Source organism: Enhydra lutris, unplaced genomic scaffold (assembly GCF_002288905.1).
Source record: "Enhydra lutris kenyoni isolate GAN:26980312 unplaced genomic scaffold, ASM228890v2 scaffoldscaffold69, whole genome shotgun sequence".
NCBI classification, from domain to species: domain Eukaryota; kingdom Metazoa; phylum Chordata; class Mammalia; order Carnivora; family Mustelidae; genus Enhydra; species Enhydra lutris.
Window position 1 is genome coordinate 2079660 of NW_019154153.1, and position 15854 is coordinate 2095513.

General features: G+C 37.8%; 1 protein-coding gene across 3 annotated transcripts in view; it reads right to left on the reverse strand.

Annotated features, from left to right (window-relative positions):
• Positions 1–15854, reverse strand: part of LOC111159739 (adiponectin receptor 2) — a 104324-nt gene that overhangs the window by 34097 nt on the left and 54373 nt on the right. For all 3 annotated transcript variants that reach the window (XM_022522318.1, XM_022522316.1, XM_022522317.1), the window contains exon 2: positions 15500–15752. In XM_022522318.1, the coding sequence (XP_022378026.1) occupies positions 15500–15670 (171 nt within the window). In that variant the 5' untranslated portion in view covers positions 15671–15752. The remainder of the gene's footprint in view (positions 1–15499; positions 15753–15854) is intronic.

Genomic DNA, 15854 nt, shown 5'->3' on the forward strand with positions numbered 1-15854 from the left:
GGGACGCCTGGGTGGCTCAGTTGGTTAAGCAGCTGCCTTCGGCTCAGGTCATGATCCTGGAGTCCTGGGATCGAGTCCCACATCGGGCTCCTTGCTCGTCAGGGAGCCTGCTTCTCCCTCTGCCTCTGCCTGCCATTCTGTCTGCCTGTGCTCGCTCTCTCCCTCTCTCTCTCTGACAAATAAATAAATAAAATCTAAAAAAAAAAAAAAAATACAGGCTTCCAATGATGAGTCATACCCAACATTTTAAGTACTTTCTATGTACCAGGCATTGTTCTCACTGGTATCGTGCAGGTATCATTCTCACTACCACACTATAAGACATACTGTCTGATACTCCATTTATTTTTTTTTTTAATATTTTATTTATTTGATAGAGAGAAACTAGGCAGAGAGGCAGGCAGAGAGAGAGGAGGAAGCAGGCTCCCCGCTGAGCAGAGAGCCCGATGTGGGGCTCGATCCCAGGACCCTGGGATCATGACCTGAGCCGAAGGCAGAGGCTTTAACCCACTGAGCCACCCAGGCGCCCCTGATACTCCATTTACAGATAAAGACAGCTACCTCTGAAGTTCCATCAGTCTAGAACCAATACATATGTATCATGAAAAGGAGAAGGCTATAATCACTAGTTCTCAAATTTTAAGTGTGCCCCAGAATCTTTTTCATAAAGAAAAACAGACTCCTAGACTGAAGATTTTAATTTTAAAGTACAGTTAGCCCTTGAACAACCCAGGGATGAGGCATGACCCCCCCACCCCACCCCACGTAGTCAAAAAACCATGTATAATCCCCCACCCCCCTCATGTAGTAAAAAATCCTCAAAAACTTAATTCCTGATCGTCTACTATGGATCAGAAGCCTTACCAATAACAAAAAGTTGATCAACACATATTTTGTATATAATATACTGTATTCCTACAATGAACTAGGCTAAAGAAACTATTAATAAAAAATCATAAATAAGAGAATATACATTTACAGTACTGGTACTGCGTATTTAAAAAAAAAATCTACATATAAGTAGACCCATGCAGTTTAAGCCTGTATCATTCAAGGGTCAACTATATGTGATTTCTAGTCCTCTTTCTTTAAAAAAAAAAAAAAAAAAAAAAATTTAACCTCTCCATTGCCTCAAATAAAGGACTATCACACACAGGGAAATGAATGTAATTGTGCACATAGATATTTCATTTGAAGCTACTTAAGAGTCAATTCCACAATTACAATGGATCACTACCACCTATCACAGGGTCTCTTTTTCCACAATTTTGACCATCTATGAAAACAGTGTCCTTTAAAATGTATTAAAGACAAATAACCAAACTACCAAATCACAGTTCTGACAATAAACCAATGAAAGGAAAATCCAGTCCCATTAAGAGTAGTAGTATATTAAATCCTCCCATAAGAGTCCCAGTGTATCACTCACATAAATTCAGTGGAACCCCAGTTTCCCCATCTGTAAAACAGATACTACTAATACCTACTCTATAAGGCTTCTCTAGGGATGAATGAGACAATATGTGCAAAAGAGTTTGGAAAGTTGCCTCATACATTGTATATGCCCAATAAATATGAGCTATCACTCTTCTAATAATAAAAATACTTATTCTATCACAGATTAAACAAATATGTTAACTAATTTTCCCTGAACATCAAAACAGCATATCCCCATATTCTCTTTCTATACGAAAACCTTTTTATGGAAACTACCTGAGACCATTTAGACCTAGAACACTATACTGGCTACTGACAAATTCATTCAACAACTACGTGTTATATGTCCACCATAAATCAAAAAGACGGGGCTAGAATCTGAGGATGGGGTGACAAAAGGCAAGACCTGTTCCACCACAGAACACAGTCTACAAGCAAAAATAATTATTAACATCATACAAACATATAATTGCAGGGCACCTGGCTGGCTCAGGTTAAGCATCTGCCTTCAGCTCAGGTCATGATCTCAGGGTTCTGGGATTGAGCCCTGCAATGGGCTCCCCCTGCTCAGCAGGAAGCCCTCTTCCCCCTCTTTCTGTCTGCCTCTCTGCCTACTTGTGATTTCTCTCTGTCAAATAAATAAATAAAATCTTTATATATAGATAGATAGATAGATATAATTACAAGTTAGAGTGTGTATTGTGATGAAATAGAAATGGTATGCTTAAATATAAGAATGGAAAAGATTAAATAGAATGAAGAAGAGGTCGAGAATTTGTGAAAAGTTTCTCTAAGGAAGTGATATTTAACCTAAATACTAAAGAATAAGCAGCAGTTAGCCAGAGGTGTGGCCTAACAACACTCTGGGCAGAGAAAATAGCCACATTTGAAGGCTCTCTAGCTGCAGAGAACATAGCCTGTTTAAGGAAATAAGGACAATGTGGTTGAGGCTCACTGACCAAGAAAGAGAACATCCTGAAATGAAATTAGACAACCAGAGAGTTGAGATCATCAGAGTCCTGCAGATTATGGAAAACAGTGGGGATTCTGTCCTAAGTGCAATGGGAAGCAAATGTATTTTTGAAAATGGAAATGGTTAACAAAAACTCTGCATTTTTAAGAATTCTCTTTAGCAACTATGTGAGGAATACACTGGATAAAAACAAGAAACAAAACAGAAAGCCCTATTAGGATATCTAGCCCAGTATTCCAGATGATAGAGGATAGTCTCTTAAAGTAGTTTAACAGAACAGACAAAAAGAACAGACCATTAGAAGTTGAACAGACACAACCTGAGTTTTTAATAGGTTTGATTTTTATTCCTATTTCCAGAGTCTTCAAAGAGGTTAAATAATTAAAATCTTCAGGGGTGCCTGGGTGGCTCAGTGGGTTAAGCTTCTGTCTTCGGCTCAGGTCATGATCTCAAGGTCCTGGGATTGAGCACCGTTTTGGTTCTCTGCTCAGCAGGGAGCCTGCTTCCCCCTCTCTCTCTCTGCCTGCCTCTCTGCCTACTTGTGGTCGGTCTCTCTCCCTCTCTCTCTCTAATAAATAAATAAATAATCTTTTTAAATTAATTAATTAGTTAATTAATTAAAAATAATAATAATAATAATTAAAATCTTTAGCCACCAGCTAACCTAGGTAGATCTCCTGATAAAAAATCAAGAGTTAGGGATGCATGGGTGGCTCAGTGAGTTAAGCATCTGCCTTTGGCTCAGGTCATGATCCCAGGGTCCTGGACAGAGCCCCACATTGGGCTCCTTGCTCAGCCGGGAGCCTGCTTCTCCCTCTGCCTGCTGCTCCCTCTGCTTGTGCACTCTCTCTCTCAAATACGTAAAATCTTAAAAATCTTTTAAAAAAAACAAAAAACTCAAGAGTCAACTGTGACTACAATGAGATACCACTTGGTATATTCAAAAAGATAGGGTCCTGGGATCAAGTCCAGCATCGGCCCAGCAGGAAGCCTGCTTCTTCCTCTTCCCTTGCTCCTGCCCCTTGCTCATGCTCTGTCAAATAAATAAAATCTTTAAATATACATATATATGTTTAAAAAAAGAATAAAGACAGGCAAAACTAACTGCCAGCCAGGACATGGAAAAAGTGGAACCCTCAAACATCGCTAGTGGGGATGTAAAATGGTACAGCTGCTAGAGAAAACAGTCTGGCAGCTCCTCAAAATGTTAAAAGAGTTAACACGTAGTCCAGAAAAATCACTCCTGTGTATATACCCAAGAGAAATGAAGTCACATGGGCACACAAAAGAGCAACATTTTTTCAATATAGTACAACCATACAATGGAGTATTATTCAGCCATAAAAGAGAATGAAGTTCTGATACATGATACAACACAAATGAACCTTGAAAACATTATGCTAAGTAAAAGAGCTGGTCATAAAACACCACACATCCCATGATTCCATTATAAAAAAGTCTACAACAGGAAAATCCATAGAGACAGAAAGTAGACTGGAAATCAGCTGCCTAGAGTTCAGGTGTGGGGACAGGAATGATAGTTAATGGGTTAAAGGTTTCTTTTAGAGATAATAAAAATGTTCTAAATTAGAATGTTGTAATGGTTGCACAATTCTGTGAACACACTAAAACTTTTGAATTGTACCCTTTAAATGGGGGGATTTTTATATATGAATTACCTCAACTTTTTTTTAAAATAGTGAACTGTGAGTAAATGTGACATTTTCCTTTAACAAACAGCAAGAAATCTAACTCGATTTCCTAAATATTCCTCAGAGAATGCGTAGAGATTTGCCTTTTTGCAAACCATGCTTCTGAGAAGTTTTTAACATGTTATTTTAAATAAGAGAACTATAGGGGCGCCTGGGTGGCACAGTTGGTTAAGCATCAACTCTTGGTTTTGGCTCAGGTCATAATCTCAGTCGTGATATTGAGCCCCATGTCAGGCTCTGTGCTAGGCACAAAGTCAGCTTGACATTCTCTCTTCTTTCTCCCTCTGACCCTCCCTCTTACACACACTTTCTAAAAATAAATAAATCTTAAAAAGAAAAAAAAAGAACTGTAATTTTTTAAAAGATTTTATTTATTGGGACGCCTGGGTTGCTCAGTTGGTTGGACAACTGCCTTCGGCTCAGGTCATGATCCTGGAGTCCTGGGATCGAGTCCCGCATCGGGCTCCCAGCTCCATGGGGAGTCTGCTTCTCCCTCTGACCTTCTCCTCGCTCATGCTCTCTCTCACTGTCTCTCTCTCAAATAAATAAATAAAAATCTTTAAAAAAAAAAAAAAAAGATTTTTATTTATTTATTTGACAGAGAGAGAGAGAGAGACAGTGAGAGCAGGAACACAAGCAGCGGAGTGGGAGAGAGAGAAGCAGGCTTCCTGCCGAGCAGGGAACCTAATGTGGGGCTCGATCCCAGGACCCTGGGATCATGACCACAGACGCTTAACGACTGAGCCACCCAGGCACCCCCTGTACTATAACTAATTTTTAAACAGTAGTGAGGATCTTAGTCACTTGTGAAGATTTTTAAAAATATACTCATCCAGGACCCAAAGATTCTGATTTAGTAGGTGAGAATTATATCCTGGCATTTGTGTTTATTTTCCTTAAAGGGCCAAAGGTGACAAGATAAGCATTGCAAAATAGATTCACAGATTTAAAGGAATCTGCTGATAAACAGCTGCATAAAAAGACGTATCACTCTGTAATGGATACAATTACCTTTAAACCTTATTTTTATAAATTCAAAATTTCATTTAACTTGTTTTTTATTTAAAAAAAAAAGACACCCCCTCTTATTTTTCCTATGACATTCTTATCCTTATGCACGAATGGCATTTAACACAGCTAGAGAATCTAAGGGAAACTACCACCTTTTTTTTAAAGCCTATGCAATTTACTGAAGTTCTGTATTTTTAAAAGAGGGAATAGGAGTACCTGCGTGGCTCTGTTGGTTAAGCATCTGCCTTTGGCTCAGGTCATGATCCTGGGGTCCTGGGATCTGGGATCAAGTCCCACACTGGGATCCCTGCTCAGCAGAGAGTCTGCTTCTCCCTCTGTCCCTCCCCTCCACAACTTGTGCAAGCTCTCCCAAATAAGTAAAATCTTTAAATAAATAAATAACAAATACTCTAAGAAAATGATGCAAAATCATTAGAAATGTGAAAGAACACACCAGGATAACGTGAGGTTTATGTACTTTCAAAATAAACAAAAAATCCATTGAAAGGTTAGAATTCAACTGAGAAGCAAAATTATCCTAGTCTAAGAGAAAACGAGGTGTATACAACAAGTCTGTCAAAAAACAAGTACCAGTGGTTGAATCTAACCTCTGGGCTCAATATAAATACTCAGAGGCAGAGTTTGGAATTGAGAAATATGAAGTCAGCCTGCTGGCAATTTTCATAAAGGCAGCGTTGTTAAGCAGAAAGTGAAGTCAGAAGACCTAACACATGCTCTCATTTAGCCATGTGACCTTGGGCAAATTACTCTAAGCTTTCTAAATCTCACTTTCATCCACTTTTAAAAAGAGATCATATCTGGTCTTCCTATTTCAGAGTGCAATTTTGAGAAGCAAATGAGATGCTGTCTGTGAGAGTGCTATTACAATTATTCAGATGGATACACTCTATTTGCTAGCAGTTCACATACTTTGACTTCACCAGAAAATCAGTGTATGGAACTGATTAAGTCCCTGGAAGGTACTAAGTTAATATTTTGTCTTTCAGTCTCAAAATTACACAGCTTTCTGTACATCTATGTTCCTTCTCTCCTAGCTCCCATGATTATTCTATACTAACAACTCTGAAATTAAGCAAGGGACAGTACTGTATACAGAGTATCAAATATAGAATGGAAGTTAAAATGAATGAAGAAGAGACACAAGGGAAAACTAGAGCAGTAGAAAAGTTTTCATTGCTTAAATGATCCAATGAGTTTTCTTACTGAAAACACCTCCCAGGTAGGTAGAACATACAGATGCACTGGTCTCTCCATAAACCATCTTCTCATTTTCAGCAAAGAACTTCCACTCCAAAGAGAAACAATACAGAAAGGACAAATTTTCATTAGGAACAAAAACACACAATTTCATCTTTAGTAAATTGAGGAAAGTAAACAAGATGGTTTCAGAGAGTCTTTTCAACTCTATCATTCCACAATCTAAGGTTCTGATTCTCTCACTCCATGATTCCTCACAGAAAATGTTAAAAAATGTGAAGAGAAATGGTTCTTTTGTTCAGGCTTTTGGCTTCTGGGTTAAAAAGGAAAATCAAATACAGGTTTTCAAGGCAATATAATGAGTTCATTCATAAGGATGAAAAAATCACATTCACTCGATTATTTATTAGCAAAACAAAGAGCACAAACATCGTATTTAGAAAATACCACCCTATCGAGTGAAAATGATAAATAAAAATACATAGTATAAAAAGAAACAGATAACCACTAGAACACAAAAGGGACTGGATAAATTCTAAATTCTAAAAACATTTTACCATCCCATAACTAATAAACATAACTTTGTTGTCATTTTTAATCACAAACTGGCCAGTCTAAAATTCCTTCTAGCTTTAATAAGTCTTTAGCTTCAATAAGCAAACAGTAGTACATTAAAAATCATATAGTGATATAGTTACTACGTATTCAATTATCTCCTTTAAGATGACTAAACAGAATCTCGAATCTCATATTTTAAAACAAAACTCTTGATTCCCCCCTTTTTAAGCCTGCGCCCAACCTTAGCAATCCCACTTTTTGTGCAGTTAAAATATCCAATAATCATCCTTGATTGCCCTCTTTTCTTCACTCTACATCAAATTCATCAGGAAGTCCTGCTGGCTTGACTTCCAACATATACTGGGAATCCCTCCATTTCTACTGCTACTACCACCCTGTTTCAAGCCAAGATCTTCTCTCACCTAGAATATTCAACAGGTTCCTGTCCTTCCATTCTGTCTTCTCACAGTTCATTCTCCACATCCAAAGTGATCTTTTAAAAATCACAATCCCTCCCTCCTGTTTAAACACCTCAAAGGCTGTCCACTTCCCAGCGGATTTTATTAAAATAAAATCTAAACAACTTCTATATACCTATATGATCCGGTCCCTGCCTGGCCTACTGACCTCAACTCATTTCACTCTTACTTCTTGTTCCTCATGCTCTAATTGCACTGGCTTTCTTTCAGTCCTCAGGGTGAAGAAAAGGAGCAGGGAGGAGGAGACCGGAGGGGACAGAAGCCACAGAGGGGAAAAAGCTTATTCCACCTGTGGCCCCCTATACTAGCTTGTTTCCTCTACCTGGAAATACTCTTCTCCTAGCTCTTTGCTGGTTCCTTATCACTCAGGCCTCACCTCAAACATGATTTCCTTAACAATCGCTAAAGAACTGAGGGGGGGGTGGGGGTTCGCTGATAGAGCACCCAGGATTTTTAGGGCACTGAAAGTGAAAGTACTCTGTATAATACCATAATGGTGGACATATGTCATACATTTGTCCAAACTCACAGTATATACAACATCAAGAGTAAACTGTAATGTAAACTATGAACTTCAGGTAATTACAATGTGTCAATACAGGCTCATCAATTTTAACAAAGACAGCACTCTGGGGGGGGATGCTGACAGGAGGGGAGTCTAGGTTATGTGTGAGGGCAGGGAGTATGCAGAAAAATCTGTTTCCCCTCAATTTTTCTGCGAACCTAAAAACTGCTTTAAAAAGAACGTGTTTTCAAAATTCTCTCACCTTATTACCTTAGCATACTCTTCTCCTCATAGCAATTATCGTTTTTTATAATTAGCTCATTCATTTATGTGTTTCAGGGGTTTATCGTCTGTGTCTTCACCTTTGCACTTGCACCATACAGGCAAAAATCGTGGCTCTTACCTATCACCGTATTTCTAGCGCTCAGAAAGGCACTTGGCCCAAAGCAGTTGAACAGGGCCCCTGGAGGCTGTGCACAGCACAACTTAGATGGCTCATCATAGATTATGATTTTATGAAATCTCTTGGGAAATTTGCAAAATGACAGACCTGGATCTGAAAAAAATACATTCCTATAATACTTACATTAATAGAAGGCATTATAGTTTTAGATACGCTATAATGACAATGTGCTACTGAGGTAGTCAGAACAAATATTAGCACTTGCTGACATACATGGCTAGGTACTTCTTTGTTGTGGGGGCCGTCTGTGCATTATAGGATGGTTAGCAGCACCCATGGCCTCTACCCACAAGATGCTAGTAGCACAACTCCCCTAGTTTTGAAAACCAAAAATGTCTCCAGACGCTGGAAATTCCTAATGGCAAACCACTAGAATGGTCGTTTAGGCTTTCACTAAGTTTTCTCATCTATAACACACAGACTCAACATATCCTAGAATAGCCACTTCAAATGCACACACTCATTTACATTATATTAGGAAACCTCCGGATATTTACACTACTAAGTTTGTTTTTGCTTTTTTAACACAATGCTCATTATTAGAATTCAGGGCAACGGTCCGGAACAGAAAAGCAAGCACCAAATCTAAACACTGAAAGAATTTTCACAAGTTCTTATATTATTCATAAAATATGCATACAGAAGATACACACAATGTTATTGTTGCTCTTTTTCAGAGAAACTGATGTACTCAAAAGTTGTACAAAGTTATAATCAGGAGTTAAATAGAAGAACCTACAACTTCCAACTGTCATTCTAGGATTCTGTGGCATAAGAAAATTCTCTCCAGCATCTGATGCAGCAATGAAACTCCGTAGGTTTTGTTTTTTTTTTTTTTTTTAAGATTTTATTTATTTATTTATTTATTTATTTGAGGAAGGGGAACAGAGGGAGGACAAGCAGACTCCATGCTGAGTACGGAGCCCAACGTGGGGCTTGATCCCATGACCCCAGCGGAAAGCCAGAGATGGATCCTTAACCAACTTAGCCTCCCAGGTAGGCACCCCTAGCACTGAAAATTTATTTTATGAAGTACAATAACCTATATAAAGATACTGGGATAGGGAATGGCTTTTTCCTTACAAACTGTGGCAGATTACATATTAAACTTTTCAATTATTTACTCACTCCTTTCCCACAGAGAAATAGAATCTCCATCCCATTATCTTTGGATCTGGCCACATAAGTGCTTTGACCAATGGAACACAAGCAAATGTAACTTACATCACATATGAGCAGAAACTTTGAATACAAATATGTGATTTGATTTGTTCTCTGGGACTTTTGCAATCTGCCATGAGAACATGTCCCAGTAAGTCTCTTTCAGTCTGGATCCCAGAATAAGAATATGCATGGAGCCGACCCACAACAGAATGGCAATCTAAAGCAGTCACACTTGACCTACAGCCCCCAGGTATGTTCCTATCGTTCTAAGTCATTAAGCCTCTGGAGTATGTAGTTCCTGCAGCAAAGCTGACTAACACACGGATATACTTTTTTGGTGCACTAACATTAAAATATTTACATAACTCTAAATTTCACTGTATATGACTTTATAAAGTTGTTCTCGCTTTCTCTCTTGCTCTTTCTTTATACACACACACCACACACACGCAATCTTAACTTCTGCTTTTCTTTAACATTCAAAATGTATATTATGAACATTTTTAGAGATTAAAAAATTACCAGAACATCTATCTGCACTGAAGATAGCTGTGTTACAATTCTCAGTTCATATTATCATATTCAAATACCACAAAAATACGCAAAGTGCGGATTCCAAGTACAGGTCCAAAGAATCTAGGAAAGATTCTCCACAAATCTGGAGCTAGAATATAGTAGGCCTGGGATGTATGAGTGGCTCAGTCAGTTAGGTGTCTGCCTTTGGCTCAGGTCTTGATCTCAAGGTCCTGGGATCAAGTCAAGCATTGGCTCCTTGCTCAGGGGGTAGCCTGCTTCTCCCTCTGCCTACCACTCCCCCTGCTTATGTACGTGCATGCTCTTTCTGACAAATAAAATCTTTTTTAAAAAGGAATACAGTATGCCTTGGTGTCCTCCAATTTAGTCTTAATATTCTTTAACAGTCCAAAAACACCTAAAAAATAAGTACATAATCTATACATTTGCTGTCCATTGAATGTAAAATGTACTCATTTATAAAAGGTATAAGCAAAAAATTAGAGGCTTTATGTAATTCTAATTTTATTATTATTCTGTGTGGGAAACCAAAAAGTTTAAAATAATTTCAGCATATAGGAAACACACTTGGAGAAAAGTTCACTTGTTTGGCTGAAACCTCTTTTTACATGACAGAGAAATGACTGCTTATTACACATGCCATGAATATTTATCACCTACTATTCACAATTTGATCTACTCCAAGGTCTGGTTTATGTTCCCACTCCTCTACCAAAATAGCTGTTGTTAAGTTCACCTATATGAACACCATGTTTCCAGAACCAATGGTCACTAGTCTATCCTTTTTGTTCATGATCTCTTTAGCAGCACTAGAAACAAACCAATCACTGCTCCCTCCCCTTCTTCTTGAAAGACTTTCCTGGTTTTTGTGATATAACACTTTCCTGGGTTTTCCTCCTACCTTACAAGAGTCTCTTAGCTTCCTCTACTTGGCCCTCTCTCCTTAAAATGCCCTGTGAATGCTGGTGTCCTTCAGGCTGGATTCTAGGGCCCTTCTCTTTTCCCTCTCTTCTCTCTTCCTCTCTTAAATAACCTTAACCATTTCAATGGTTTTAAGTATCATCTACATTGCAGCTAGCTCCTAAATAATTACTACCTGCCCAGGCCACTCTTAGGAATGCCAACTATCTTCTAGACACATCCACTAAAATGCCTCTTGTGCATTTTATATTTAACACAGTCAAAAGCAAATTCTTGATCCTCCCATCTAACCCTACTTCACCTCCAAACTTATCCTCTAGTTTTTCCCATCTCAGAACACAGAATCATACCCCAGCAATCCAAGTATTCACGTCATCCCTCAGACGGATTCTTGTCCTTTCCTTCCCTTCTCCCTTAACTCATCATATCCAATCTACCAGCTAGTTGTCAACTCTACCTCCAAAGCACAGCTCAAATGTATCCACTTCTTGCCAACTCAACTATCACCATCAACCCAGAATAAGCTACTCTCATGAATTTCTGAAACAGCCTTTTGACTCCTCTCCAAGTTTCTTTCCCAACCAACAGCCCCCAAAATCTGCTGTTTTCACATAAGAGCCCAAAGTGATCCTTCTAGAATGTAATAAAATCTTATCACTCCATTACTAAAACTTTCCAATAACCTCCAATATACTTTCTCCAACAAAGGTCATTACCTAAAATTTTTTCCTCATTTCTTACTATCCTCCCCCTTTCCACACTTCTTAAATATGCCAAATTCTTCTCGGATTCAGGACCCTGCACACACTACTCCTATTAACTGAAATCCCCTTGCACACACTTCCTCCTTTCCTCTTCCCCAACTTTTCATCAGTCTTTACTAAGCATTCAATTACATAATCACTTCTAGAAACTGCCAGAGGTACTAACAATCAAAAAAGAACTGAAAACAGTTCTTTAAATTGGATATTAGTATATTTCAGAATAGTTCAATGTGAGCCACCCAGATGGCTCAGTCAGCAGAGCATGCAACTCTTGATCTTGGGGTTGTGAGTTCAAGCCCCACACTGGGTGTAGAGATTACTTAAAAACAAAATCTTTAATAAAAAAAAAAAAAAAGTTCAATGTGTACATTCTGGAAATCTTTGAGACCATTTCTTAGTATCAGAAAATTGATAAAAATATAGAATCCTGGAGCAGCTGGGTGGTTCAGTCAGTTAAAAGATCTGCCTTTGGCTTAGGTCATGATCTCAGGGTCCTAGAATCGAGCCCTACATCAGGCTCCTTGCTCAGTGGGGAGTCTGCTTTTCCCTCTCACTGTCCCTCTGTGCATACATGTGCACATGCTTCCTCTCAAATAAAATCTTAAAAAAAAAAAAAGGAGAATCCTATCATAACTGGAAAGGAACACAGGTTATTATCTATGACAAATATAAATCAAGGATAATTAAGTAAATTTTTCTATTTCACAAGGGTAGATGATAGGTCTCCTGACTCTGTGTTCAATAACTTAGTCAACCCTCTTCCAATTCTGTTTACTATATCTCCATTTTCTTTAAGATAACCCCAACATTAAAAAAAAAAAAAAATCCCTAAATTCATGTGGAATGACAAAGGTCCTCCAATAGTCAAAACAGTATTTTTTTTTAAGAGGGAAAGTGAGAAGAGACTTCCTGCTGAGCAGCGAGCCCAACATGGGGCTTGATTCCAGCACCCTGAGATCATGACCTGAGCCAAAGGCAGACATTTAACCAACTCAGTCATCCGGCGCTCCTAGTCAAAATAGTCTGGAGAAAGAACAACAAAGCTGGAAACATCCCACTTCCTTCAAAACATATTACAAAAGTACAGTAATCAAAAATAGTATGGTACTGACAGGAAGACATACAGACCAGGAGAACAGAATCAGAGCCCAGAAATAAATCACGCATATATAGTCAAGTGATCTTCAGCAAGAACAGCAAGACTACTACATAGTGGAAAAGAGGCTACAGAGTCTTTTCGATAAATGGTACTAGAAAACTGGATACCCACATGCAAAGGAGTAAAACTGGACCCTTACATAATACGCGAAAATCAATTCAAAATGACTCAACTCAAAAAAACCTAAATGTAAAACCTGAAACTATAAATCTCCAAGAAGAAAATACAGAGGAAAAGTTAAGTTTTATAACATTGGTTTTGGCAATGATTTCTTGGATATGACACCAAAAGCACAAACAATAAACGCAAAATTAGACACGTGGGATTATGTCACCTAAATAACTCCTGCACAGCAAACAATCAACAGAATGGACCTATGGAATAGAAAATATTTGCAAACCATATTTGGAGTTAATATCCAAAATATAAAATAAACTCCCAAAACTCTACAGAGTTTGGGCAAAGGATATGAACAGACATTTCTCCAAGTATGTAAGTATATGAAAAGAATGCTCAACATTCATCATCAAAGAAATGCAAAGCAAAACTACAATGAGGTACCACATCACATCTATTATCAAAACAGAAAGTAGTAAGTGTGATGAGGATGTGAAGAAATTAGAACCCTTGTGCACTACTGATGGGAATATAAAATGATGCAGCTCCTGTGGAAAACAGTATGGAGGTTCCGCAAAAAAACTAAAAATAGAACTGTCATATGATCCAGTAATCCTACTTCTGGGTATATACAAAAAAGAACTAAAAACAGTACTGAGAGCTTTATTTACAATGGCCAAGAGGTAAGAAAAACCTAAATGTCCAGCAGCAGATGAATGGATAAGGACAATGCAATAGTATTTAGCCTTAAAAAAGAAGTCTTATCATATGCTACAACATATACAAACCTTGAGAATATTATGCTGAGTGAAATAAGCCAGTAATAGGAGAGATACTGTATGATTCCACTTATATGAGAAATCGAAAGCAGTAAGACTCATAAAAGCAGAAAGCACGACGGTAGCTGCCAAGGACTAGCAGACAGACAAAATGGCAAGTGCTACTCAACGGCTATCGAGTTTTCAGTCATCCAAGCTGTAAAAATGCTAGAGATCTAAGGGACATATAGTTAGCAATAATTCATGTTGTACTAATGGTAATAAAAAGGAAAAAATAAAAAACCACCTCCAGTCACTCATCCAAGCTTAGTGATAGTTCTCATTAGTAAAATAACAACTGTTTAGCCTTGATAGCAAATGAGGGAAACAGCTTGCTCAGCTTAGACAGGAAGTCTTAACTGCTAGTACACATTACTTTAAAATGGCAAGAAAGCAAAGTCTTAAGTGTGGATGGAAGTTCTTGCCCCAGATATCTGTCAAACTTCTTTTTTAAACAGTAATAATGCCAGTTTAAAGACCAAATAATATTATACTTACTGTAGGAAAACAGGTGCTTTTTTAATCCTTCTGACCTGTTCTCTGTATGTGTGGGCACACACACAAACATGCACGCAAATCTTTCACTGTAATACAATCTAGCCAAGAAGATGAAGGTGGCTTATAAAGTGTTCCTAAGAAGAGAAGAACCACCTTAAATTTCCTATATTGTACCCATATTGCTACAGTGCTCTGATGAAATTCTTGTAAGAGACCTAAAAGGACAAGACAACCCTCTGGAGTTCAAACCAACACCACTATTACCCACACAGTAACTGTATTTCTTAGGATGATAAAGATGCAGTTTGGAGTAGAGGCTTTCAAAATGTGTAAAGTACAACCCACATTAAGAAATGTATATATTATTCATATCTACATACATATTTATATAAAACTAAATTTCATCAAATAATATAGTATAAATGTATATTGCTATATACATGCACCTCTTTGTTCTCTTGCTGTTTAATTTTTTAAATACTACTTATAGTACCAAAATCAATTTCACAACCACTTATGGAAAACTACAGTTTGGAAAACACTGTACTAGAGCCACAACAGTGAACACATGCTATGGAATTCCAAGGACACAAAGCACATAACAAAATGGATAAAACAATGACTTTCTGATGCTATTCACAGATACTTATATCTTTGCTCTCTAGGCATAGCTGCTTAAATAATTTAAAGGCTGCTCTTTTCTCTGGGAAGTAAAAGGAAAAATTAAAATCTGCCTTCTGTTCCCAGAATTCTAATGACTCCCAAGGTAGACACTGGAGATAAACTACATCTGGAGAAGCAGTTCCAGCACAGAGTTAGAATTTCTCCAAAAATACAAAAGATAATATCATAACTAAAACATGGCTGAATTATAAAGATTAAATAGTAACTACAAAAACCCATTTCCCTTCTCAAACAAGATAAAGCAGATTAAGTATGATTTTAGGGTCAGCAGAAAAGGATTAACTATAACATCAAATAATAGCTAGTTAATTTTAAAATGAGACTCTAATTTATCCTGAACAAAAACTTACAAATGTGCTCAATATTCCTTTTCGAAACCCCATCCTCTCTCCAGCAATGTCCCCATAGTTTTTCTTTTCCTAAGTATCTTTCCTCCACATTCCCATAAATGCTGTTTTATTTATCATCCTTCCCCTTAACTTACTTTTTTATGATGAGAAGAAAGAACAGATGCATCTAAAACAGGTTCCAAACTTCCTTGGTGGCTGTCATTATCACCTCTCCTTGTACCATCCAGTTGGTGTCCTTTTCTGAGCCTTATATCTGGCTCTGGAGTCCTGCTGCACCCCAATCGGTTTTCTGCTGTCTGGTTCATGGGATACCCAAGCCTTTCTTTCAAAGAGGTCTTTCTTTCTGTCCCTTCTGGGAGTATGGACTTTCTGGATAGTGATTTGACCCTAAGGAGAAGAAAGTTGTAAATTAATATATTTTAAATAAACACATTAAATGAGTGCTGGGGGAAGACATAGGTTATATTATAATACACTCAAACAATAGAA